The sequence below is a fragment of the Gossypium hirsutum genome, chromosome A02 (assembly GCF_007990345.1).
Source record: "Gossypium hirsutum isolate 1008001.06 chromosome A02, Gossypium_hirsutum_v2.1, whole genome shotgun sequence".
NCBI classification, from domain to species: domain Eukaryota; kingdom Viridiplantae; phylum Streptophyta; class Magnoliopsida; order Malvales; family Malvaceae; genus Gossypium; species Gossypium hirsutum.
Window position 1 is genome coordinate 5347862 of NC_053425.1, and position 26549 is coordinate 5374410.

A 26549-nucleotide genomic window follows, 5' to 3' on the forward strand; every position below is an offset into this window, starting at 1 on the left:
ATTGATTTACTTTAATTAAGATATTTTTTTTATTTTTTGAATTGGTCAATTTTAATGTTCATATTTCTTTAATTATGAAATTTCAACCTTATCCTAAACTAAAGCAGTTAATTTTGTTTGGTTAAATATCACTATTAGTCTTATACTATAGTTGTAGATTTTAGTTTACGTTCTCCAATTTGATCATCCTTAGTCTTATACTTTTGAATTTTAAAATTTCATTACTAACACAAAACACTGTCTTTTTTTAAAGCAATATATGAAATAACAAATTGATATTGCATTGCATTATACTTGTGATAATATGTTTGTCATATAAGATCTTGGGAATAGTAAAATTTATTGAATTTAGCATATATCATTTGATCAGGACATAAATTTTAATATTCGAAAAAGACAAGGATTAAAAATGATAAAATTAAATCCACAACTTACACATAATAATAAAGATTAATAATAGAATTTGACCTAAGCAAAAGCATTGAAAATGTATAAATGCAAAGATCATCTTGGGTGCAGTGATAAAACAAATTATACTCTTAAGGAAATAAATTAAGTCCGAACCTTAAAAACGATATTGTTGAGAACAATAACTCCAAATATAGATCGTAAAACGGATAAGAAAAATATGTAAAAAAAATATAAAAAAAATTCAGCTCATAAAAGCCCTTTGATGTTTTTGAAATTTGGGTTGGATGATATTCTTTGCGGAGTCTAATTCTTTTTTTGGGGACCGAAATTAAATTGTAACAACTTCATCATTTTAATAATCTAAATTATAAATTATAAAAAGTTTAAATTAAAATTTTACTATTTTAAGAGGAGCCATGACCCTCTAAATCTCCACTACACTCAGCCACTGATGATATTAATAACTTATAATTTTGCTAAAACTTCATATAAATAAAAAAAGCCAAAACAAAAAATCCCAGTGAAGCAAAGAAACAAGAAAATAACAATTATTTTAACTGTCAATTGGACCACTTTATTTATTTATTTATGGAATTACTCAGGTTTAGTTGTAACTTGTAAATTTTTAAATGCATTAAGGAATTACTCAAGTTTAGTTGTCAGCTTGTAAATATCTTTTGATATATTAAGATCAGATTAAAAGATAATTTTGTCTCTATATTTTAAGTGGGTATTAAATTTTAACTACATTCATTTTAATTACTATTTGAATTTGTATATTTGGATTAACACATGCTTATTCAAATTTTACTTATTAATCTTTCATATTTAATTATCAAAAAGCTAATAAAAATTTAAATTAATATATAATAAAATTGTATTTTAACTCTCGTAGAAATATACACTTAATTTCGTCTACAATTTTTTTTTCTGACTTCGTCCTTATTTGATCCCAAGTTTAAGGCACATACTATAATAAATGCGTGGGTTTTCAATCTAGATTTATTATGTTTTAAATTCTAGATCAGATTATTAGTAATGCATATTGCTTATTGTGGATTTAAAAATTAAAAATAAATAGAGCACATAATAATCTCTTAATTAGTTCATAAATTTTTTAAAAATATATATTATCAATGCAATAAAAGAAAACTCAATTAATTCTTTCATGTTTTTGTTCTTATGAAAAATTAAATGTTCATAATTTTTCTTATATAATGATTGATTGAACAATTAGATTTTTCAAATCTATACTTTTAAACTCTGAGTTTAATTTCCAATTTTAGTGGCCAACTTCGAGGATTATTTCTATGTATATTGAAGGAAATATCATACTGTTAACAACAAAAGTAAATCTAAAATATTTTTTAAAGGTTTTTTCATTTTCTTTAGCCAAATAAAATATTATATTTAGAAGAAAACTAATGAAAAGAAGAAACGAAAATAAAGTTTCAAGATAAAGCTCAATGGTAACAAGAATTGGCTCAGAAAACAACTTGCTGGTTGAGATAATTTCTTTTTCCTTTTTTGGGTTTTACAAATTTATAGATATGTAATGCCCCTATTTTAAAAGCCAAAAGCTTTGGTTAGAAAGTTTGAGGATCAAATTGATAGAATTTGTAAATGTGAATGGGTAAATTTATTATATTATTTAGAATTAAAATTAAATTGATAGAATATGTAAGTATTGAGGACTAAATGTGTTATTATACCAATTAGAAAAAACTTTTCTTTATCAATTTAACGATAAGTGACCAAAACAAAAACAAATTCAAATATTAATACCTAAATTAAAAAAAATTAAAATTGAATAGCCAAAATAGAATAACGAGTATTATTGGATGACAATTTGTATAATTTGTATATTAAAATTAGAATTTTATATTCAAATTATCAAAATGAAAGTTGGAAGCTTCAATCAAAGTAAACATTTAGTGCCCAAACATCACAAAATTTAATATTAAGTTAAAATTTAGTTTCAATTTTGTCTATGAGTACAAAACTATAAAGAAAATTATTTAAGAAATAATATTACCAAATAGTAAAAAAATATATAAGTGAAATTAAAAAAAAATTGTTTAGTACATAGGTAGTGAAAATTTTTTAGTCCTACAAGTATGATTGAAATTCTGCCACAAGTCTTAATTATTTATTTTTTAATTTTTAAAATTAATTTAAAAATATATGGCAAAATCTCAATCTCATGAAATTACCAAAATTTCCATAATTATCCTTAAAAAAATCATGTGTCTTATTTATTTATTTTTAATTTGTTAAAATATCAATTAATGATACTTAAAAATAAATAGATATTAAAAACTAAAGAAAATTTAAAAAAAATAAAAGAGGTCTTTTTTTTTTGTAAACGAAAATAAAAGAGGTCTTTAATCAAATGATACCTAAACTAGTGGTGGAGCAAATAATTTTTTTTAGGGTCAGGATTAAATTATAGATTTTTATGATAGTAAAATTACAATTTTACTATTTTAATAGTCTATATATTTATAAATTTTAAAGGATTAAATCAAAATTTTATCAATTTTTTAGGCCAAAATGCGATTTTATCAATACTAAATTAAAATTTTATAAAATATAAAAGACCTAAATAGAAAATTTTTCATTTTAGAAGAGGTCGAAGCCCCTGTTAGCTCATTGGATCCGCTTTAACTTAAACAAAGATAATTCTTTGCTAATCTCAAGCTTTTCAAAAATTGGACCGATGATCGAATTAGTCAAATTATCGATTCATTAGATTAACAAATTCTAACAGTTTAATTAAATAAATCATTAAAAATTAATAAAAAATATTAAAAATCTATTCAATCACCAGTTTAATAATTTTTTAATTCAATTAAACTGATTAATATCAATTTTCGACTCAATTGATTCAAAACCTTTTCTCAAATCTATATCCTAATCGATTTTCATTCAACGAGTCTAGTCGGCGGATCCAATTCGTTTCAGATAACGTTGGCTAATCTTCAACTTTCTGCTTAATTAAGAGAAAATTTGTTGTGAAGTATAATTTAGTGCACGTGAAGAGCTTGCCAAAAAGAAAACTAAAATTTTAATGATTGCAATTGCAATCACAATCTAATGAAAACTACTAATCATGTTTTGCATCATTATAATTTGGAATTTAAAATTTTCAAGTCTTAAAAAATTATCAAAGTTTCTACGTAAATTTAATAAAATAAAATAAAAATTGAAATAATATGATTAATTTTATCTAAACGTTGGATTGCTCGTTCGGCTTGACTGAAGTTCTAAAAATTTAAGTTAATTCTTTTTTTTCAAATAAATTTATTTAATGATATATTAAATTTATTTAAATTTAATTATAAAATATAAAAATAGTAATATAAGGCTGTTTAATTTTAGTATTATTTTAATTAATAAAATGTGCATTAGTCAACTTAATATGAAAGAGAGATTCTCAAATTATGAAGTGTAGTGTGATGACCTGCTATGAAGGAATTAGTTACTATTATTAGAGGTGGATACTTGATTTTAATAAAAAAAATTATTTAAGATTACTTTGTAAAAATTTGATATTAAATTTTCAGTTGATATCAATTTCAAGTTTGATTATTAGATTATTTTTATCACATTCCTTATATAAAAAAAGCTTGATTATATTTTATATCTCGTAACAATGAGTCACATTCTAAATTAGTTCTAACAAATTAAAATTTTTAATTGAATTTTCAAAATATTAATATCTTATCAATTAGATTTTTCTGTTAATTTAGCAGTTAGATTATTCGATGTTATAAAAATGAGTTAGCATTTAATGTCTAATCTGATATTAGGTTGATGAAAAAATTTAATTGATATGATAGGTACTGATACTTCAAGTACTCAATTAATATATTTTAAAATTTAAGAAACAATTCAAAATATGAATTATGGAAGTCTATGTTTTATATATTATAAAAAATCAGTGTTTACCGTTGACAAAAAAACAAAAAGGGTAGTTGGGTAAATTCATGAAATAAATAATTTCCTCAACTAACTCCTTTACGTTTCAGCATTCCCTATGCTTGCCGTCAACTTTACTTCAAATTCCCAATTATACCCTCTTTCTTTTTCCTTTTTTCCATTTTTACCTCCTCCCAACAGAACAATTTTCCGACCAAAGTGGAAATCAAACAGGAAAATGTTTTGTAATTTCTTTCCTCTCAGTTTCCCACTCAGCGAAAGTAGCAGTCTTTGGATCCTCCATTTTTCTCTCTCTAAAAAGATGCCCTTTTTTTTCCACTCTCTCACTAAAAGCCTTTATATATTCTTTTATGAGAACTTTCCTATTTCTTTATGCCTTTCTGATTCTCTGCAACCCCCCCTTTTTTTTTCTTGGCGGTTCACTGAATTGAGCTATCTTTAGAACCCAAATGTCATAATCTTTTTTTTTTCCTGTGAAATTTCATGAAAGTTGTTGCTTTTTTTAGTTTTTTTATTTCATAACGATGTCATTTCACTGTTGAAGATTTGCCTTTTTTTTCTTTGAAAGAGGTTAACAATGAAGTCTTCAACTCAGCTTGACTCAGCTGTGTTCCAACTCACACCAACTCGAACCAGGTAATATTTGTTTTCTTTGATTTGTAGCTAATACTTAGCTTGATATATGTATTAAGCTTGCTTCTACAACGTTTTAGGATTTGTAATTCTATAGTATCGTCTCTAAGTTTCGAAGTAGCATTAGAGTTTGTTTATTTACTTGGTATGTGAGCATTGATATATGTTTAGAAGACTTGTCACGGAATCATTACTCTCTTTCTGGTGTGCAATGCACTCATGGATCTTTGTTATTTGATTCATATTCAATGTGAGATTAATGCACGCAGTCCGGTTTCATATGATGTCCAGTGTAGAGTCAGGGTTGGTCCACTCTAAGCACCACAGCCATTGCGGCACTAGTGGGGCATTGGTTAATGGGTAGTTAATAGTTACGAGTAGACTCTGATATCACTTGTGACGGAATCATTACTCTCGTACCGAATTTGGTATTGTTTGTGTATAATATTTGTAGATATGAATTTTATTAGATTCTGCATTGCTTTCATCAGGTTTGAATTGGTGATATCTGCAAATGGGAAGTCAGAGAAAATGGCTTCAGGTTTGCTTAATTCATTCCTTACCCATTTGAAGATTGCACAAGATCAGATTTCCAAAGGGGGTTATTCGATTATCCTTCAACCGGAACCTGGTATCGATGCCACTTGGTTCACAAAAGGAACCATGGAAAGGTATGCAAAGGTTGGCCATGGAGCTATTGTTTTGATGGTTGAGTCCGTCATGTATGTCGAGTTTGTTGTCGAAAAATGGCTCTAGGATGAATCTTTTGTTTCCCTTTGAAGTTGCCACGAGATACTATTTGTTTTTCGTTTTTGAAGGTTTGTTCGATTTGTGAGTACTCCGGAGATCTTGGAACGCGTGTACACTGTTGAATTAGAAATTTTGCAGATTGAAGAGGCGATTGCAATTCAAAGCAACAATATAGGATTGAGTGCTGCTGTAAGTGAAATGTTTGTGAGTTCTATTACATGTATACTCTAGAGATTAACTCTATTTTTTTTGTTCTTATGATAGGCTGAAGAGCATCACTTAAAATCTTCAGAAAGCATAGAAGGTACTGCTAGTAACTTATTGCCTATGATGTTCGCTTCTAACTCCATCCGGATTAGTGCCATTTTACATGTAATTACGAATGGAGTTGTTTATTTATTTTTTGTTCTCGTATTAACACCTGATGTCTTTGAACAGGCAAAAGGGCTACACTGGATTCCAATGAGGAGAAAGCCATCATTCTTTACGCAGTGAGGATCCGCTAAATGATTCTTAGCATTTGTTTTGATTTATGAGAACTTGTTTAACTCTTTTTCTCGTTTTGGCAGGCTGGAGCACGGCCACCCTTAGCGAATGGGTCTGCTGTACAGGAAGAAAATCCGAAGTATGTTTTACTATTGCTTGCATATTATCTATAGTTTTTGGTGGTCACTTCGAATTTCACATAGTTTGCATATTATCTATATTATCGTCAGTCTGCTTTACCTTCCAACTATACAAGGTTTACATACTTGAACTTGGCTCACTCGGCAATTTTTAGCTACCTCTATGAAAGATTGACTGAATAGTGTATGAATTAATCCAAGTATTCTTGAAGGTTAGAGTCAAGTCCAAGTAGGTCATCAGAATTTCGAGGAAGGAATAAAACATTATGGTTTCTAGGGGACTTCAATGTTTTGCATAACATTTTGTTGATTTTTCTTAATATTCATAATAGGCGAGAAAAATTTATAGTTAATTAGCTAAATGCGGACATTTCATAATATTCCGAGTAAAAGATTTTTTTTTTCTTTTTCTAGAAAAAGAAAAGCCAGAAGGCAAAAAGAATAAGACAAGTCGTGTGTGGCATCATGTTAATTTTCAGCTGAACATAGTGTTGAATAACATAATTTAATTTGTTGGAATAATCTAACGTTATTTTTTCCCGATATTTTACTAGAGTTCAACTTTTGAAAGTCCTCGAGACGAGGAAGAAAGCACTGCAGAAAGAGCAAGGTATGGCTTTTGCACGTGCTGCAGCTGCTGGTTTTAGCATTGATGACATGGCACCTTTGATGTCATTTTCTGAACGTTTCGGAGCCTCTCGTTTGAGGTATGGGAGCTTTTCAACCAGGGCACTTAGTCGTATTCAAAGCATATATATATTATGCATGATCACATACTCGAACATGATTGAATACTTTTTCAGAGGTCAAAATTACTCATGGAAGAATAATTGACAAACTGGTGAATGATTTCTCCATCACTTCATTTTTTTTCGTTGCAGGGATGCTTGTGTAGAGTTTACTGAATTATGGAAAAGAAAGCATGAAACCGGTCAGTGGCTTGAAATTGAAGCAATGTCTAGTCGAGCTGATTTCTCCGCTATGAAAGAGCTCAAGCAAGCATGGCCCGTGATTTCAGAAAACAACGGAAAAGCCGGTATTGAGTCAAGTACAAGTATGTTTTTTTAGAATTTTCTTCTAGATAAAATGTTAGTTCACCTTTTCTATTACATGACACGAGTTCTGCTATTCTCTGAGTAACGGGAAGGTTACTTTAGTATTATTGCTCTTTTCATATAATTTGAAAAGAAAGATTTCTCCGTACAATGATTTGTGGATACATGTATCAACATGTTCTGTGCATGTGTGATTATGTGCATTAATCTTTCGTCTATCTGGCCTTGCTTCTGGTGCGTGCGATAGTCCTAATTTTCAATGTTGGAAACACGGTCTTGTTTAATTTTAAGGGAAAACACTACTGTTTGTTTTCGGGCATTTTTTATATATTTTGGATGGATTATTTAATGAGAGGTAAGTTATTCTCGTCTGGTTTTCTGCCCACTCTATATGCTGTGGGACTTACAAATTTTCGTATTATGAACTGAAATAAGTAAAATTCCGACATTGCCAGATGAGAAGCCTCCCATGGATCAACAGACCCCGGGCCGGCAAGAATATTCCCAGGCCCAATTTCCGCGTCCCCTGTTTCCTCCCTGGCCTATCCATTCTCCACCAGGTGGTATTCCAACCTTTCAAGGATATGCTATGCAAGGCATGTCCTACTATCCACACTATCCCGGAAGTAGTCCGTTCTTTCAACAACCTTATCCATCAATGGAGGATCCGAGCCACAATGTTGGTCAAAGAATACAGAGACGGCATTCTATGGATAGCCAGAATGGATCAGAAGCTTGGAAGCTGGAGAGAGCAAAACCTCAAGATGATGTGGAGTTGGAGAATGAAACTTCAGTTAGTCCAAAATCAAGAAAAAAGCGTAGCAGTTCGGGTAAAAGACAATCTGGAATGGTGGTCATTCGGAACATCAATTATATCACTTCGAAGAAGCAAAACTCGTCAGATAGTGACTCACATTCCGGCCCTGAAATGGACGAGGAAGATGGAAATTCAGTGCAGAAGAACTCTCTAAGATCCTCAAAGGGGAAAAGAATTCAAGCGAAGCCTGTTGATACGGAAGAAATGGTTTCCGGGAAGGAGACAGACAGTGGACACTGGCAAGCATTTCAAAATTATTTGCTTAAAGGTGCTGAAGAGGAAGAACGTAGAGCGAACCAACGCATTTTTTCGGCAGAAAAGGAGGTTCAAGGAAAGAGAATACCGAATAGAGTGAGTGAAGACCCTGTAGTTTTCGGTGGACAAGAAATGGGTCAATACGAAGAAAGGAACATGACCGACATGCATAAAACTAGTGCAAGTAGCGGTCGCATGCTTAAAGCGTCATCAGATCAGTCTTTAACTTCGATAAAAGGTGGTCGCTCAGCCGATGATAGGAATTCCGTTGATGGTTCACATTATACGGAAATAGGGGGTAGGAGGGTGAATAGGAGTTCCACGAATGACGAGTTTATATTAAATCGACAACAAAATACGAATTCCCCGTCAGATCGATTGGCTGCTAACTGGTTTGAACGGTCATCGAACAATATTAATGATGATTCCTACATAGTTCCTTTCAGGTCAACTTCAGTCCCTCGAGTTGGAACTGATGATCGCAATGCCATTAGTATGGATTCCGAATTCTCGTTGTCACTTCGGAAATCAGGAACTGCATCTAACAGGGTCAGAAGCCAAGTCAACTGCAAAACAGATGATTTGACTTTGATGCCTGAGCGGGGAATGGAAATTGAGTCGATTGGTTATGATCCTGCCTTAGATTATAAAATCCAGGTTGATGCTGAATATGCTACTTCCCTAGATAAGAAAAAGAAAGAGGGCATGAAAGAGTCGACTTCGGAAATCTGGAAATCGAAACTTGTTGCAAATCCTTCCGATAAAAAGAAGACTGTAGGACCGATAAGGAAGGGAAAGCCTTCGAAAACAAGTCCTTTAGACGAAGTGAAAGCCCGAGCTGAGAGGCTAAGAACATATAAAGCTGATCTTCAGAAAATGAAGAAGGAAAAAGTATGCTAATCTCAACAATCTTTACAGCTAGCTTGGACGGTTTATCAAATAAATTATTTATTCATTTTCTAATACTTTCTTTTTCAGGAAGAGGCGGAGATTAAACGACTCGAAGCATTGAAGATGGAAAGACAAAAGAGAATTGCAGCTAGAAGTAGTTCCAATGCAGCTCAGCCGTCTATGGCCATGCAAAACAAGCAGTTGCCGTTGAAAATTTCCCCCAGCTCTCATAAGGGATCGAAGTTCACTGATGCTGAGCCTGGATTGTCGTCGCCACTACAAAGATCTATCCGGATTACTCCTGTGGTATCGCCTGCTTCTCTTAAAACCCCCAAACCGAGCAAATTGAACAATGGAACGAACTCCAGTGGAAATAGATTAAGCAAGTCGGTTCCATCATTGCCTGTACAGAAGAAAGACATCGGCAGTGTAACACCTGATGCAAAGGTATCCATGGCAAGGATTAGGAGATTATCAGAGCCGAAAGTAAGTAGCAGCGCACGTGTTTCTTCGGTGAAGTCACGGAACTCGGAACCATCACCCAAAAGAAAAGCATTTCGAGGGCCTGAAAGCAGAAAAATATCAGCAATTATGAACCATGATAAGAGTAAGATCGTATCCCTTCCAGAGCTTAAAATTAAAACAACTAAAGCCCCCAATATAACCCACAGCAATTCCGGAGGAAAGGGGACTCAGAAGGTGAATAGAAGTGTATCTTCTACCATCAATGTTACTGAACTGTGTAAGAACCTGGACAAAGTTTCGTTCAACATTGATGGGGATGACAGTACAATAATTGAAAAAACCATTGTGATGCTTGAACAAGAGAAGCCCTCTGTTCCCACAGTGAACTCATCAGAAGGTACTGCAGCAATACAGAAGGGAAATGACATAGGGAGGAAAACCAAGGAGGTGGCAGATTTTCCCTCCACTCGTGCACCAGTTTCTTCACTGAATGCCGGGTCACTTGATCATGAACACCGGACACAACAAAGATCACGAGCTTATGAGGTATGGTTTGCTGAACTTGACTGTAAAGGGTTGATTAGCCTATAGCAGTTCTCTTAGTCATCTTAACCGGAAATGTACAATTTTTCAGGTGCAAAAGGTTAATGTGAGTAACACCGAAAAGGAACCATCGAAGTTAACAAGTTCTAGTGTTACCGAAAAACCTTATCAAGCCCCTTTAGCTCGGGTCTCTTCTTCAGAAGATTCATGCAGTGAAGTTTCAGATCATGCAATAGCACCTCCAACTAGATTGCAAGCTGCAGCGAAAGAGTCCGAGAGTGTTAGAGCTCGTGTAGTTGATTCAAAGAACTTGAAACTAGAAAAGATTCCTGAAGTGCCGGATAAGCATCAAGTAAAGGAGTCACCCAAAGGGATTCGGCGGCTGTTAAAGTTTGGAAGAAAGAATCATAGCTCAGCTACAAGTGAACATCGCATTGAATCAGATAGTGTTGGTGTTAATGATTCTCCAGCTGATGAGTTTGTCACAAACCGCGCCTCTACTAGTGAAGGTAATTGCCTTATAGTTCATCTCTTGTGCACTTGTCATATGATAGTTGTTGTTCTTTGGTAGCTTTGGTAGTTTTCCAACCATATTTGATCCAAAACCATCTAATTTTCTTGTTGTTGTCAGTTCATACGTTGAAGAACCTAATCTCTCAGAATGAAAACCCGACAGCTAGCCATACACCGAAAAAGTGTAAGTAGTTGCTTCACATTGAACCATACTCGTTCTTTGGTTCCTTTTCTTAAGTTTCGCAGACTTTTTAAGTATGTCTCTGATACATATTTGAACATATCCATGGTGGACAAATACCAATATTGGATCATCATCCTCGAGTCCGAGTAACAGAGTTTTACATCATTAAAGTTTGATAATCTAACATGAAGGACTTTATATAATCATGCAGCTGCTCGCTCATTTTCCCTATTGTCACCATTCAAAAGCAAGACCAGTGAGAAGAAGTTGACAGCTTGATGATGAAAGGTGAACCGGAAGTGTCTCAATTATCTCGTTTATATCGATTTCCAAAGGAAGTTCCTTAAGTAGACACAATGTTAAACCGAACTGATTCTTAGCAAGTGACATCCCAGCATGATTTTATGTACCGTCTGTCGTAGCCATGGATTTCTGCCATTGTTTTACTGTAAATGAGAGAATGCCTTTGATTTTATCCCATTACCTCACAAGTCACAACCAAACCAAACATGAAACTATCAAAACCCAAAAAAATATAAACCCAACCCGAAGCTGTCCAAACCCACCCAATTGCCACAAGAATGGCAGTTCGCCAAATTAATTCCATTTTAACAGCAATTGAGTTGTACATCGTCCCGTTACTTTTGTACCTACTTTTATAATAAAAAAGTTGCCTTTTATGTATAATTGGTGTAGAACAATTGATACAGTCTCTTATATGTTAAAATTCACTTGCGAAATCTACAGTGTTTATAGTTCAATTCATCATCTGTTCTTATTTTATAAATTAAAATTTTTTAAAAAATACTGTATTATTTAATTAATAAATCAGGCAATATCTTGCCCAAATTCTCAAAGATTTTACTACCATCAAATGAACAGCCAAGACATAAACAACAGAAGTTTGAAAGGAAAAGAATACTGCAACATGCAACCAAATTAAGCAAGCAATATATAGCAATAAACTCACTACAAAATCTGTCATACAGCAAATAAGGTGTCCTCAAAAGATCTTAATCCTCTGTTTAATAGAAAAACGAAAATCAATCCCAAAAAGAACTCGCGGAACATTGATGAAAAAACTAGCAAAAAATCCCTTAATTCAGAATTACTTCAAGATGCATTCTCCTTTTTAAGCTTTGCAAGCTCTTGCCTGACGACTCCAGCCTTCTGCTCAGGTCAAAGTTCCGAAAAAGCATATTTAGATGTTGATAAAATAAATTACGAGAAAACAGGTAAATGTATTAGTGGTGCAACAAACCAACCTTGATCTTAGCTAACATAAGCTTGAACCTATCGAAGTCAGTGAGAGCTGCCCTTCTCTTCTGGACAATCAGCTTTCTACCCCATGAGCTATTCTCCCACTTGTTCTTAACATCTAAGACAATCGCATAAAACTGATTAGAAAGAGAACATTATTTTGAGAAATGACAGTATGACAAATGTGAGTAAAAATTAACATCCTTACCAGCCTTCTCCATGGCTTCAATCAATGTTTTCTTCTTTGGAACTCGGGGAATGTCAATTGTGATATCTGTCAAAGTAAGCCTCTTGAAGTTCATTTGGCCTCTGACCATATCTGGGGCGTCAACAAGAGCCTGGCATACCAATATATAATAAAAAATTCACTTTCGTTTTTTATGCAATTTACCTATCTTAATTTAACTAGACTCATGAATCTATCCTTATGTATGGTCACTAAAACTAGAATGAACCACAATTAGCAAGTTGCACATTAACAAACATGCTCACCTAATCCATTTAAGATTAGATGGATGTTCCCCCGACTCTTTTTTTCTCCTGAAATACCCTTCTACGACCCATATCCGACCCATTAAAGTAGATGTGAATATGCAGTCCTCACACTCACAATAAGCTTACATAATGTTCAACACATACAGATATCCGGCATTCACTCTTGAGTCCGAGCAACATAAGGTTAGAATAGTATTTCTAATAAGTTTCATCAGTACAATACCATGACTTAACATCATGCAGATTCATTTCAATAACATGTTTCAAACTAGATTCCACTCAAACAAGAAATATACAGAAAACCCAGTTTTAATCACACTCTTTAGAATCAAAACAACTAAATTCCACTATAAATTAACAAAATTCATCCATGCACCAAATTTAAACCAATTAAAAACCCTAAAATAAAAAAACTTCAAAACCATGCTACATTGAATTTTATCCTTTTTCCCCTTAAATCATACAACTTCACACTAAACCCATCATACATTTCATAATTATAAATCCACCATACGCCTAAAACGATAATAAAAGAAATTAAAATGGTGTTATATTAAATATTAAATATTAAAAAAAGAGACATACTCTGTTCTGGTCAACAACATCAACGATGACAACCAACTTGCCGTAGTCTTTGCCGTAGTTAACGAGAGCCACCCTCCCGATCTCAACATACCTCTTGAACGGCTAAAAAATAATAAGAAAATTAAAAAAATTAAAAATTCCATATATACACGAATAAAAATCATGAACAATATCCTCCATTTAAGTTTTTTTTTAAAAAAAACTCACCATTTTTTGCTGTGAGTATGTGAGAGTGTAGGAAACTAGAGAGGCGAAAAGGAAATAAAAAAGGAGGTGCGAACTGCGAACTACGGATTTTAGTTAATGCTGGGATTTATAGGGTGTTTATAACCGTTGGATCTAGGGTTTTTCATTTTTGGGTGATGATGATAAGATTTGGGCTAATCAAATGTCGGATCTCTTTTGTATAGGCTATTTGCTTGAATTTGGGCCTTCTTTTTCTCTCTTCTTATTGGGCCAATGAATGTCTTTCCTCATGGGCCTACGGTCCGCTTTGAATTTTTTTCTCAAGTTTGGGCTAGAGTTTAACTCTACTACTTAAATGATTTGTTTTACAGTTTAAAAATATAAAAAAACCAATAATTCTATATTAATATTTTCAGCTAGAATTTGGGTTAGACTAAACTAGCTCAAAATAAATAACATTGCTTGTAAAATGAGTTGAGTAATTAAATTAATTAGGAATGTTATTTGAATTAAATTAGATTGGTTCGATATATTATTATAGATTTAGGAATTAAATCGATTTTTGAGTAAATTGTTCAAAATCAATAAGTAATTGAAAATTGAAACAAAAAAATTGACGATTGAATTAATTCAACTATTTTTTAATATTATTTTAATTCTTATATTTTTTATTATATATTTAATTATTATTGTGCTAATAGTCAAACTAATCAAATCGATTATATTAAGAATCATAATCCATCACTGATTCGATTATTTGAACATTACAAGAAAGTCCACTCAAGGATATTTCATATTCGGGTGCCCGACCCAAATACTTGTTCATGGACCATCCGGATCTTAGCTTTGACTTAAGTGAAAACTTCCAATAAGATAAAGACGCGTGTACACTCTGAAACGTGAAGACGTGCAACCGACCAACAAACAGCCGTTTCAGCTTCAGTGTCACTTCAATTCAGTTTCTCTCTCGTCTTCAATATTTCAACCGAATCCAATTCTCAAAGAAAAAAAATCGCCAGGTTCCGTTTTTATTCTTTTATCTGTATTGAATTAGATTCATATACCCACATTTTCAATCGTTTATTTATTGTTTAATTCCTCACAATTCTCCATTTTCCTGAGTTTTAAGTGCAGTAGAGCTCCATGTATTGATCTCTCTGTCTTTTTTTATATATATTGTTTTTGATAGATCTGATCAAAATTGACACTTTTTGATATGATCAATTATGTTTTTTTTGTATGATTTTTGAATTGGGGTTTTGGGTTTTGAGTAAAAAGGTTAAAACTCTAGTGATTTGGAGATATATAAAAGTGGCTGGCTTTTTCTTTGTTGGATAATATTAATGTAGTGAAATTGAATCCTGGTGATTTTAATTTTGATTTTTGCAGTTAAGAGAGAAAAAAAAAGTTGAAATCTTTTTTGAGCAATGGAAGGATCAGTTTTTACTCCATCATTGGAAGGAATGAAGCATATCAAATCTCCAGAAGGGGAAATGCTTACCAAGCCTTTTTTGGATGTCTGCAAGTTGATTTTGCCAGTCCTCGGTTTGTTTTTTATTATTATACCTTCGGTTATCTTTATGGATTTCTGATTATGGGTTAATTTACTTATGTTAAGCTTGTTAGATTAGTTAACTTTTAACATCTAATTTGAGTTGAATCTTCATGGAAATCTTTCTTCAAGTTTGTTTGTATACCAGTTGACTTTATCGATGCAAGTTTTTGAGATTTGCAAAGGATAATAAGATTGAAATCATTAGGGTTGTATGCATGATTTGATATCGAAATACTCTTTGATTATAAATCATTTGGTAATAGACAAATGCTTGATGGTTTAGCTGTCAATGTTTTGGTAGGATTGTCTAAGCTTGCATTTCAAACTGGATCCGAGCAGTGTGTCAATGTTTGTGATAGATAGTGAAAGGCTGACATCTTGGGATGTTGAAGGCCTATAATATGCAGGCTATTACTGGCTTTCTTTCTTTATGGATACAATATTGATACTTGATTTAGAGCAAAAGATTAAAAGCTCTTGCTGTTGCTGTTGCTTTTACAGATAAGTTCGGATCTGCTATGAGCCTTGTGAAGAGTGATGTTGGTGGTAACATATCGGTAAGATGTTTATTCTCGAGTATGCTATTGATGATATTTGCTTACTTTTCCTTGTCCTAGCATGTCTTTTGTTAATTTCATGCAACAACATTGTATGGAATTTCGAGATGGTCATCGTGAGCTACTTTTCCTTTTATATACTTACGTTTGAAGGCATTTTAACGCCATGCAAATCTGTTTAACGAAATAAATTTTATTTTCTAAAATTATTGTCTTTTGTTGATTCTGTTTCCAGAGGTTGGAAAAGAAATATGAAACTGATCCCGCTAAATACAATCACTTGTACAGTATGGTGAAAGAAGAGGTTGATTGTAAAACAGCAACAGATTCATCTAGTTGTACCAATGGTCTTCTCTGGTTGACACGGTACGTAATCTCGCCAATAAACAATAGCAGAAATCAATCTTCCATATGTTTCATTTCCTTGTATTTGGCAATTTGTAATTTTACTATTTTGATGATTTTCAGAGCAATGGATTTCCTCGTAGAATTGTTCCGCAACTTACTTGCACATCCAGATTGGACTATGACTGAATCTTGTACCGACTCCTATGGCAAAACCCTGAAAAAGTTCCATGGCTGGATTGCTAGTTCCGCTTTCACGGTAAATAGTTTTGTTCCCATTTGATTAAGTTTCTTTTGATCGCTTTGTCTCTTTCCTGATAATAACCTATGATATGCAGACATTCGATTATAATCAATACTTAATGTTCTCATTAGCTTTTGATGAATGAATTACTGGGACTTTCTGGATATCTGAATATTGATTTACTTGTCCTACATCACTTATTGAATTGTTAGAATACAGGTTGCATTGAAGTTGGCTCCAGATAGGAAGAAGTTCATGGAAGTGATAGCTGGGACTGGAGATGTTAATGCTGACATGGAGAAATTTTGTTCGACTTTCCCCCCATTTCTTGAGGAGAATCACAAATATCTGGTAAGATTGTAAGCTCAATCAATCAACCGTAATAACCAAGAGGGAGTGAATTGGCTTTTAAAAAAATTGTGGAACCTACGACAAGAAAATAAAACAATGAACACAAATAGAGTGGTTCAGCCCCAATTGTCTACTCCACTTATTTAGCTTTCCACCTTTAAGGATTTTCCTAAATTCACTAATTTGATTAAGGTTTTAACCTTATAATTCCACTAAGATTTCTATCTCAAAAGAGTAAACAAATAAGCAAACAGTGAAAAATCCTTACAATATTAGAATGTTTGTAAGTTAATCACACCCAATGAAAAACACTTGACTTGGAAAATTCAATGAATGCTCACAGTGTATACAAGAAAAATTTAAGCACAAAAGGTTGGTAAAAGAATTTTTTGATCTTTCTTGATAACTTTTGATCTCTAGTTGTTGTAGAAGCTTTGGAAACTGGTATTTATAGTTCTTAATTGATTTTCCTAATTGATTTCCAACTGTTGTGGTTGTTGAAAAATTGAATAGTCATTGGATGTGTAAAAACCAGAGCATTAATGACTCTTGCAATAAAATTGATCGATATTTTGGGGAGGGTATCAATACAAGGGCAATTTTTTCTTTGATTTTCTAAAACGTCGAACTTTAAAACAGTATCGATACTTTTGATTTTTGTTTAATTTTTCAAAACATCAAAGCTTAAATTGGTATTAATACCAAGTCATGGGTATCGATACTTTGAAGAATACTGAAGGTAATGAAACTTTTGATTTTTGATTTTTTTTTTTTGAACTTTCACTTATTTGAAAAAATTGTTTATTACTTCGAACAAAGTTCCAAAAAATTTTCTAAGTGTTTTGAAAGATATATATTTAAAATTTTATCAAATACGAAAGCATTATCACCTCTTTGAAATAGAAGTATGCAAGATAATGGACCATGAATCAAAGTTCATAATGTCATTTTAATAAAATGAAAAGTTTTCTTCAGTTTTCATCTACCACGGTTCTTTTTCATGTCAAATGTATTGTATATTTTAGTATTGTCTATCATAACGATTGCGCATTCTGCAAATCAACTAACCAGATATATTCTATTTATGCAGGCCAAGTTTGGCTTGGATGATATGAAGGCATGATGGAATAAGTTTAATGAGTAGAGGAGAGACTACCTACCTATATTTACTCCCGTGTTCGAACTTCCAGTATCTTGCTTCCGGCTTAAACCTTCGTATTTACTTGAAATAATTAATGAGTAATGACTTTAAACACATACTCTTGAATGCTTAGTTTTTAGTAATTTTTGGTTAAATGTCTTGACCCTTGAATGATATTATTGAAATTATGTTCAGTTCTTCTCCCTAGTTAATTTTATCTTCTCACCCATATTCTTAGAAAATTTTAGGAAGCTATGGGAAATAATTGGATAAAAAGAGAGATCAAGTTCAGTTAAGTCCAATGAATGAATCTTCTTGACAGTTTCAAGTTATAAGAAACTTAAGGAAGCTAAAAAGAAAAAGACATTGGAAATTGAGTTTAAATCCATAACCAGAAGATGACACACTTAATGATATTACACATTGATATTATACACAATGGAAGAGTCTATGTATACTCACGCTGCACTTGAGATTTCAACTGAACAAAAAACAGGCAAATATCGATCCTACCGTCTTCGAGCAGTGATAAAGGGAGTGGAACTGAGATGAGGTGATAGCTTAGGTGATAAATCATCACCTTGGTTTGACAAGCGAGTGCTTGTGGTGAGTGGAAGCTTGTTTTCCAGAGGAGTCAATGGTAGTGGAGTCAATTGTAGTGGCCTCAAGGGGAGATGATTAGTTATCTGCAGACCCTTTGCTGGCCTTAAGCAAGCCAGATGCCCATTGTTGCATATTGGCAGTTTACTTGCCTTAACAATGGCTTCATTCTCTTTTGGCACAGGCGCCCCGGTCGGATCCTGCACATGCCAAAGTATGAGTACTTTTAAAGATCAGAGACGGTATATTATGAATTGAGTTCTAAGAATGACTTACCCCAAGCACTAGAAAAGTGAATGCTTGATTATCTGCACCGAGATAGATATCGATCAACTTCCGGAGATCCGCGAGTGTTGCATCCTTTATAACCTTCAATGTTGTGATAAACTTTCCAGGATTTTCCTTAGATGCTTCCCATTTCACATAAACATCAATCTGACCATCAGTGCAGTCAGTAGAGGGGTTTTGGTTCTCCTTTAAGGATGCTGCCATTAAAGCACCTGAGTTTTCCTTGTTCAAACTTTTCACAACAGAATCATTATCTGAAGCTACCATAACCGAGGACCAATGAGGATCAATGGTTTCAGTAATGGCTGCTTTTGCAGGTGTTGGAGTTCTGATTTGTTGAGAAAGCTCTCTTTGGTTCCCACAAAGTGTAAAGATGTTTTGGATTCTTAGAAGTCTCGAAGAGTCTGTTTCAGAATCCAACCGTTCAGGTGTCGATTTGAAATCTTTCTCGTTCGAGCATACCCTTTTTTCCTCTATTATCACCTTCTCCACTTCATTCTCCTCTTCTGTCTCTTCTTCTTCATATACAGTGGTTAGGCCTAGTTTTGCACCAAACTGTGGGGCAAAGCCATCATGTTTTGCAGACCAAGGATCGGCTTGATTCACAGCTTTGTCCATTTGTTTCACATCATGAACAAATGGTTCAGGATCAGTCATGTCCAGCTCCATCGACATAACCATCCCTGGAACCTCATCACCATAAATCCCAACTAGCCTTTTAGCAAAACTGCTTCCATCCAACTCATTGGTTGATCCATTCTCCTCAACATTACCATCCCTCGAACTGCATAACTCGAATTCAATCTCTTGCAACCGCTTTCTTAGCATCTCGACTTCTTCTTGCTGTTGCAGGATTCTTTCCTCCATTCTTCTCCTTTCCATTTCAACAAACTCCTCAGCCATTCGCCTACATTCATCCAGTTTCTTCTCCAACTCAAGTTTTAACATCTGGGTTCGTTCATTTACCTTCGAGTTGATTTCATCTTCAGTCGCACCAGAACCCGAACCCTTCACTTCCAGAAGGGATCGAAGCGCTGCAACTTCTTCCTCTTTCTTCACAAGCGCTTTATGTGCCTCATTTCTCTCTCTTTCTCTCTGCTTGTTCTCCATCTGTAGTTTATTTATGAACTGGTCCATTGCTGCAAGCCTGGATCCTAAATTAACAGCTGATGCAGAATCATCATTTTTGTCCTTCAATGGTGTATGAGGCCCCCTTACAATACACTTTGCTTTTGCTCCATATTCAAGGGTGCAAATTGTCTTATGCATCTCTTTAGGATCTGGACTAGCACAAAGTATCATTAAAATCTTTGACTGATCATCCTCAAATGAATCCTGGGGAAACAAACAAAAAAAAAAACATTATGAACCTATGCTACTTGGACTCAGGAATGTGCTGGAAACGGGTTTTGGACACTAGTACTTTACCTGGAGCAACATTGTCAACTTACTATCTCTGAAAGGCACATGAGAATCTCCATTTGCAATGGATTCAACAACTCTTTTAAGTGCTATGTTTCCCTGGTTTATCTTTGCAGTCTGCATTTTTGCCTCAAATCCAACTTGACCAGCTTGATCAATATTTTCAGAACCTGCCATGTCCACAAGCATAAGCCTTCCTCCAACAGTTGGAACATCAAGAATTATCTGTGAAGATTTTAAACAAATGTTTTTAAAAAAAGGATCATCTGCAAGACCACCAAATAATTCTTTTTAAAAAGTAGTAAAATTGATACCATGCAGTGACTTCTAGAACTTCTATCATTACAGAGTGTACTTTTAACAATTCTTCTCTTCTCTACTTTCTGAATCTCTTTTGAAATCTTTCCAGCTTCACTTCCTGAGAGGAAAGTAGCATTCTTTGCTTTCTTTCCCATTACTTCCAGTTTCACCTGTGGTATACAATTCACACCATTAATAACACTAACAAGCTAGGAAGCCCGGACAAGAACACGCAATACGGAAATTTCTAAAAAAAAAATTAGGACACAGATAGGCTGAGACCATTCATGACATGAATTAAGTTTAGCTTATAGCATCTCAATGTCATTTTCATTGAACCAGATAATGAAGCTGTTTCATTGAATAATCAACTTAAATCTTATATGAACCCTGCAAAATGTGAACTAAAAGACCAATAATGAACAACAAATTTAAACACAAAAAACTTACCTTAGATCCATTGCCTTTAGGCCATCCAATTCCAAAACCACCTCCACCATTACTAGACAAAAGATCATAAATTTCCTCATTATAAATCTCCAAAACAGTAACTTGAACAAAAGTTCCTCCACTGTCATCTTCCCCAACATCTCCCAATATATCTTTCAAAGACCTATAAACTATCCCAGGCTGCTTCAAACACCCAAACATCGTATGACTCTTCCCGGCACCGGTAGGTCCGTACATCATAATCGTACACTTAGCTCCCATTTTAACCCCATTGATCCTCGACTGAACAAACTTTTTATAAAAAGTATCAAGATCCTCTTCTTCTGAGGAAGAAATCCCATCCAGGGTAAAATCCCGATACCCAATATCAGCCCTCACACGGAGAGTCTTGTTATCGGGATTTATATGGAGATAGGAGATGGGGTTTTTGTCTTTTTGCTCACCGGGGTAGTTCCTTATCCTGCCGATCACTTCCACGGGGTGTTCCCCCGGTGGGTGTTGTTCAATTGCTGGGTTGTTTCTTGTTGAAGTGAAGTTGAGACGGTGTTTGGATTGAGGTGTTCTCATCTGGGTTTGGTTTAGTTTCGAAGAAGAAGATGGCGTTGGAGCCATTGTTTTTTACTGTGTTTTAGTTCTTCAAGATGATGATGATGATACGGAAGAAAGAAACGAAAATGGAGAATTTTTTTTTTTTTGAGTTGTTCAAGATTATGATTGTTCTTGAAAGAAGGAAAAAGGAAAATGAAAGTAGAAAAGGGGAGGGTTTCGAGTGGCAGTTTCGAAATTAAAAGTACGAAAATAGCCGTTACAGTCAACGGCTATTTTTCTTTTAATAGGTGGTGGAGTTTAAAATGCCCGACCGTTTGGTACTTGATGATAGAGTGGGGTTACTTGCTGGGCCGGGTTTAAGGTTCGGATCTGATTGGATCCATCTAAATGTCTCATTTTATTGTTTTCATAAATAATTTCATATTGTTTATACATTTTATAATTAAGTTTAATTTTTTTCTTTAAAATAATTTAATTTAATTTCGGATAAAACCAAACCGGCTTGAAATAAAAAAAATATTACCTTAACCAGCCCAAAACAAGTTAGGTCAAGTGGAACACTTTACTTGTGAATAGATCTACTTTTTTTTTTAAAGATCTTTTTATATGAATAACTATTTTATAAATTAGTAATTAAATTAAAAAAATGTCAATTATTCTCTTTATTTGTTTGTTTTTATTTTTTTATTTTTGAAAAAAAATTAGATTAAACTATATTAAATAAACCCCAAAACAAAATCCTAACAAAACAAAAGAGAATAGGCTAAAAACTAGCCTTAATCCAAAAGCATCTATGCAGGAAAAGAAATGTAAAAAAAATAAAAACTCGGTCCAATTCGAAAATGGATTGTCACTCATTTCAAGCTTTTCTAGAAAGCTCATTAATCCTTTGTTATTGGTTATAGTTCTTCAAAGCTCACGATCAGTCTTCTCCAATATCATCATTTATTGTTCTTAATCTTCAGAAATCCCAACACACTTCAATTAAATTTTTAATTTTTAGATACAACTTAACAATGCATAATTAAATTTTTTAATCCAACTTATAAAATTAATAAAATTTCACTATATGTGCATCTATTTTGTATTTGTAATTGTACTGATATTCCTACTTTGAGTCTTATAAGTTTTGTCTTGGTATCACCTTAAGAGAGACATTCTTTGCTTAACTAATACGACTTTCGATGGAAACGGGGAAAAAACCTGAACACAAGGAAACGCTTTTTTATTATTGAAGACTTATCAATTACCTAATAAACAACATTTCAAAATTTTTTTCGAAAAATTGGCCCCTCAATAGTAATAATTTTATTATTTAATTTAAATTTGAATCAAGTGATATTATCTAACTAGATTTAATTATTGTTGGGCGAATTGCAATATTCTTATAATTTGGGTATATTTATATAAAAATTTATTTTTTTGTGAACTAATAAACAAGTAAGCAAAGTGGACTTTGACTGTAGTTTTCACCATTTTTGTAAATGCCCATACATTATGATATTATTAAAAATGGGATGATTATTATTAATTATATTGACAGTGAAACTAAAAAAAAAATTATACGGGAAGTTGTCATTTGTCCCTTTTTAATGGGCGTTTTACCTAAAAATATTTTTTTTAAAGTTAATTACGGAAATGAGAAGATTTTTTGGTTATTTACCAGACTAGGTCATTTTTCCCGAAAACGCGTTCACGTCAGCGCGCTTTCAAAGTACGTGTCAGCAAAACGCTTCCCTGGGGGAGCGCTTTTGTCCACGTCAGCAGAAAATGCTTCCTAAAGGGCCCGCTTTGCTGATGTGGACAAAAACGCTCCCCCAAGAAAGCGTTTTGCCCTGTAATGGTAAAAAATTTGACCATTGGCTTTCAACGGTAAAAAAAAAACTATAAAAGGCCCCCCAAAATCATTTTTTCACACAAATCTCTCACAATTTCTATTATTCTCACAAAATTCCTTTACTTTCATTTATTTTTCACACAATTCTCTCATAATTCTCAACATTCTTTCAATATTCCCTTCAAAAATCTATCAAATTTCATTGAAATTTTCTCAAAATTCTATCAATTTTATTTGTTTAAAATTTTTTTGAATTTAATTTTTTTAATAAAAAAATCTGATCTGTTAGCAATGGCCGAAAAATTAATCCGTCTCGATAATAAGCACATCTCAATTGAGCAAATGACAATGGTAAGTGATAATTTTAAATTTTCAATACTATTCGATATTTTCTTAATTTATGCAAATTTAATTAAATTTGCAATACTATTTGATATTTTTTTCATTTATGCAATTATAATTAAAATTTCAATACTGCTTGATTTTTTTTATTTATGATGTTTGCATTAATTAATTTATGCAATTTTATTTAATATTTGTTTTATAAATTTTTATAATAGTCTGTAGATCAGGTGTTGCAATGCTACATCCGTAATATGCCTGGTCCTCCATCGCCGTTGATCGAGAATTACTTGCGGGAAGCGGGATTTTGGCACGTGGCCACGATAGGTCGGGGGTGTAAGTTGGACCCGAAACTAATCAGTGCGTTGGTAGAGAGGTGGAGACCCGAGATGCACACTTTTCATCTTCCATGCGGAGAGTGTACTATCACTTTGGAAGACGTGCATTTGCAATTAGGATTGCCGGTGGATGGGTACGCAGTCACCGGGTCTGCATCATCTACTGATTGGGGAGCCGTATGCTACGAGCTTTTGGGTGCTATACCGGATAATATTAACGGAGGTCGGATCGAGATGGGCTGGTTTCGAAACACATTCCTGGAGTCGTATAATGATTCGACTGAACTCAAAAGAATACGATATGCTCGTGTATACATTCTTGGGATGATTGGAGGTTATCTGATGCCAGACTTGTCATGAAACCTCGTACATCTAAGATGGCTGTTGAAACTCGTAGATTTTAGAGCAGTCAACGAATTGAGTTGGGGTCTGCCGTGTTGGCAACATTGTACAAAGAAATGTGCGGGGCGACGCAACCGAACAAAGCCAAAATAGGAAGTTGCCTATCACTACTGCAATCATGGGCACGGTTTCACTTTCCATTTTTACGTCCTCGAATAGACCACCCATATATATTTCCACTCATAAAGAGGTAAATTTTATATTAGATTTTACAATTATTACGTAGATTTAGAATAAAATTGTATCCTAAAAATTTATTTAGTTAGGTGGAACCATTCGGCAAGTTATGTCGAAATACCTACCTCTCTCGAAGATATACGGCTTGTATTAGACCAACGATCGGAAGCACAAGTAAGTATTAAATAAAATATATATACATAATAAAACAGTCGTTTCGTATTTAGTATTTAGTATTATGTATTATGTATTATGTATATAAATAATATTTTTATCATGTTCATATAGTTTCAATAGACACCATAAGAAGATCCGGCAATTCGGGCAGTAATTCCGGATGAATTCTTTCAAAATCCAAACGCTTGGTATGTGAAGGTCGCATTGGTGAACTATGATACCGTGGAGATGCACCAGTCAGATAGAGTATTGAGGCAATTTGGATTCAGACAACTGATTCCCGTGGCACTTGAGGTGTTTGATAATGAGCACAAAGTCGACTTACGGCAACTGCATACGGATTGGCCGAGATTCTGGTCACACTATATTAAAATGTGGGAAAATTGGTATGATTATATATCAACTTGAGAACCGATCATCGTTCCAGAGTTAGCGTGCGTACCGAAATACATGCCATGGTGTAGGATCCATGGCAAGCCATATTTATTGTCGGAAGAGGAGAGACGATGAAAAATTCGTGCCCAAAGGGAATGACGAGGGCCTTTAAATCGAAGAAGAAGTGACGATGATGCAGGCCCATCAACAGCGCCCACACAATCACCATGCCCAACAGTTCAACCAACGACACCCATATCACAACCTTTTCAGATTACGCGAGGTGCGTATCTTAGCCCTTATATGTATCCTAACCCTTATATGTTTCATTTTTCTAGTCCTATGACAGGTTGGAATGTATGGCCTGGTTCATCTCTGTTCCCGATTACTTTGAGTCAACTGCCGATCTATAGGCCATCATCGCATGAGTGATCACATGAGGTGCCATCGGGGAGCTCTTCTTTCTACCAATCCCCATCACCTTACGGATTCAAACACTTTCGCCATCTGTGATACAAACACCGCCGCAATCATTATTCTATCAAGGTGGGTCACTCTACCAACACCCACAGCCAGATTCCCTACCGGAGGAACCACAACCCCCGCCGAAAGCGGGTGAAATAAGGAATCCAGCACGGACCCGTCGACAACCCCCATGTGGCACTGATTCTGACCACCATGGATATTGATTTTTTTAATATATTTGTACAAACTTTTTTATATTGTTTCATTTAATAAAATAAAAGTTCTTTTGAATAAAACAATTGTAATACAACATAGTTTCATTTAATAAAATTTAAATAATACAATATAGTTTTTTACGACAACTACTAACTATTTCGATTTGGACATGATCTACTTGTATGGCCTGGGTTCCTACACCATCCGCACAACTTCTGTTGATTGGTTGTTTCTCGGATATCCATATTAGTACGTATTCTAGTCGAGCAAGGTCGATCCTTTGGTTTGCGACGCAATTCTCTATCTGGTAACAGCTTAAACGGAGCAAGCGATACAGGCGGCCAATTACGTTCATCAGGGACAGGTGGGAATATGTGTCTTCACACGTTGTACATGGTTTCTAGTTTGTACATTTCGTCGACATAGCTCATGAGATCTAGACGGAGATTCTGACAAGCTGCAATTACATGAGCTATGGATAACGAAGTGCGTCAAACCTCCCACAGTCGCAAGTCCTATTTCTCAAGTGTACACGATATTGCCTGCCAATAATACCTTCGTGCGGTCTGTCAAACTCAGTCACACGAAACCATAGGTTGTCTCAATCGTGACAGACTGTGTGCATGATGTTCGCCTGTGCCTTCGCCTTGTTAATTTCTTGCAATACATTTGCGCACCATAAATGGCCTCCCTGCATTTGGCCTTGATAAGTTGCTGCTCGCTTTGGAAATAGTCCCGCTAAACGAAAATATGTCTCTCACAGAATCGATGTTATCGGTAATTGACGCGTTCCTTTTAGAATAGAAT

General features: G+C 34.0%; 4 protein-coding genes across 5 annotated transcripts; 2 read left to right on the forward strand and 2 right to left on the reverse strand.

The window, feature by feature from the left end:
- Positions 1 to 4540: 4540 nt before the first annotated feature.
- LOC121214942 (COP1-interacting protein 7) lies at positions 4541 to 11769 on the forward strand. The gene is made up of 13 exons (XM_041089434.1): positions 4541 to 4989; positions 5478 to 5657; positions 5805 to 5925; positions 6001 to 6040; positions 6175 to 6227; positions 6306 to 6361; positions 6917 to 7069; positions 7244 to 7416; positions 7873 to 9380; positions 9468 to 10391; positions 10480 to 10897; positions 11020 to 11085; positions 11297 to 11769. The coding sequence occupies exons 1-13, from the start codon at positions 4931 to 4933 to the stop codon at positions 11362 to 11364; spliced, it is 3819 nt and encodes a 1272-aa protein (XP_040945368.1). The 5' UTR covers positions 4541 to 4930; the 3' UTR covers positions 11365 to 11769.
- Positions 11770 to 12014: 245 nt separating this feature from the next.
- LOC121214958 (60S ribosomal protein L14-1) lies at positions 12015 to 13846 on the reverse strand. The gene is made up of 5 exons (XM_041089435.1): positions 13633 to 13846; positions 13426 to 13527; positions 12554 to 12683; positions 12351 to 12463; positions 12015 to 12255 (listed from the first exon to the last, which is right to left on the reverse strand). Exons 1-5 carry the CDS (start codon positions 13633 to 13635, stop codon positions 12199 to 12201), a joined length of 405 nt encoding a protein of 134 aa, XP_040945369.1. The 5' UTR covers positions 13636 to 13846; the 3' UTR covers positions 12015 to 12198.
- Positions 13847 to 14489: 643 nt separating this feature from the next.
- Positions 14490 to 17998, forward strand: LOC107936253 (glycolipid transfer protein 1). 2 transcript variants are annotated; one of them, XM_016868948.2, is made up of 7 exons: positions 14490 to 14630; positions 15001 to 15156; positions 15668 to 15723; positions 15959 to 16089; positions 16192 to 16327; positions 16532 to 16663; positions 17754 to 17998. In XM_016868948.2, the coding sequence occupies exons 2-7, from the start codon at positions 15039 to 15041 to the stop codon at positions 17784 to 17786; spliced, it is 606 nt and encodes a 201-aa protein (XP_016724437.2). In that variant the 5' UTR covers positions 14490 to 14630; positions 15001 to 15038; the 3' UTR covers positions 17787 to 17998. The 2 variants fall into 2 exon arrangements, with proteins under 2 accessions (XP_016724437.2, XP_016724438.2); XM_016868949.2 differs by having other exon boundaries at positions 14500 to 14756.
- A 98-nt stretch (positions 17999 to 18096) lies between these two features.
- LOC121203165 (kinesin-like protein KIN-10A) lies at positions 18097 to 21663 on the reverse strand. Its single transcript, XM_041089436.1, has 5 exons — positions 20865 to 21663; positions 20429 to 20584; positions 20121 to 20339; positions 18681 to 20027; positions 18097 to 18604 (listed from the first exon to the last, which is right to left on the reverse strand). Exons 1-5 carry the CDS (start codon positions 21474 to 21476, stop codon positions 18314 to 18316), a joined length of 2625 nt encoding a protein of 874 aa, XP_040945370.1. The 5' UTR covers positions 21477 to 21663; the 3' UTR covers positions 18097 to 18313.
- Positions 21664 to 26549: the final 4886 nt, after the last annotated feature.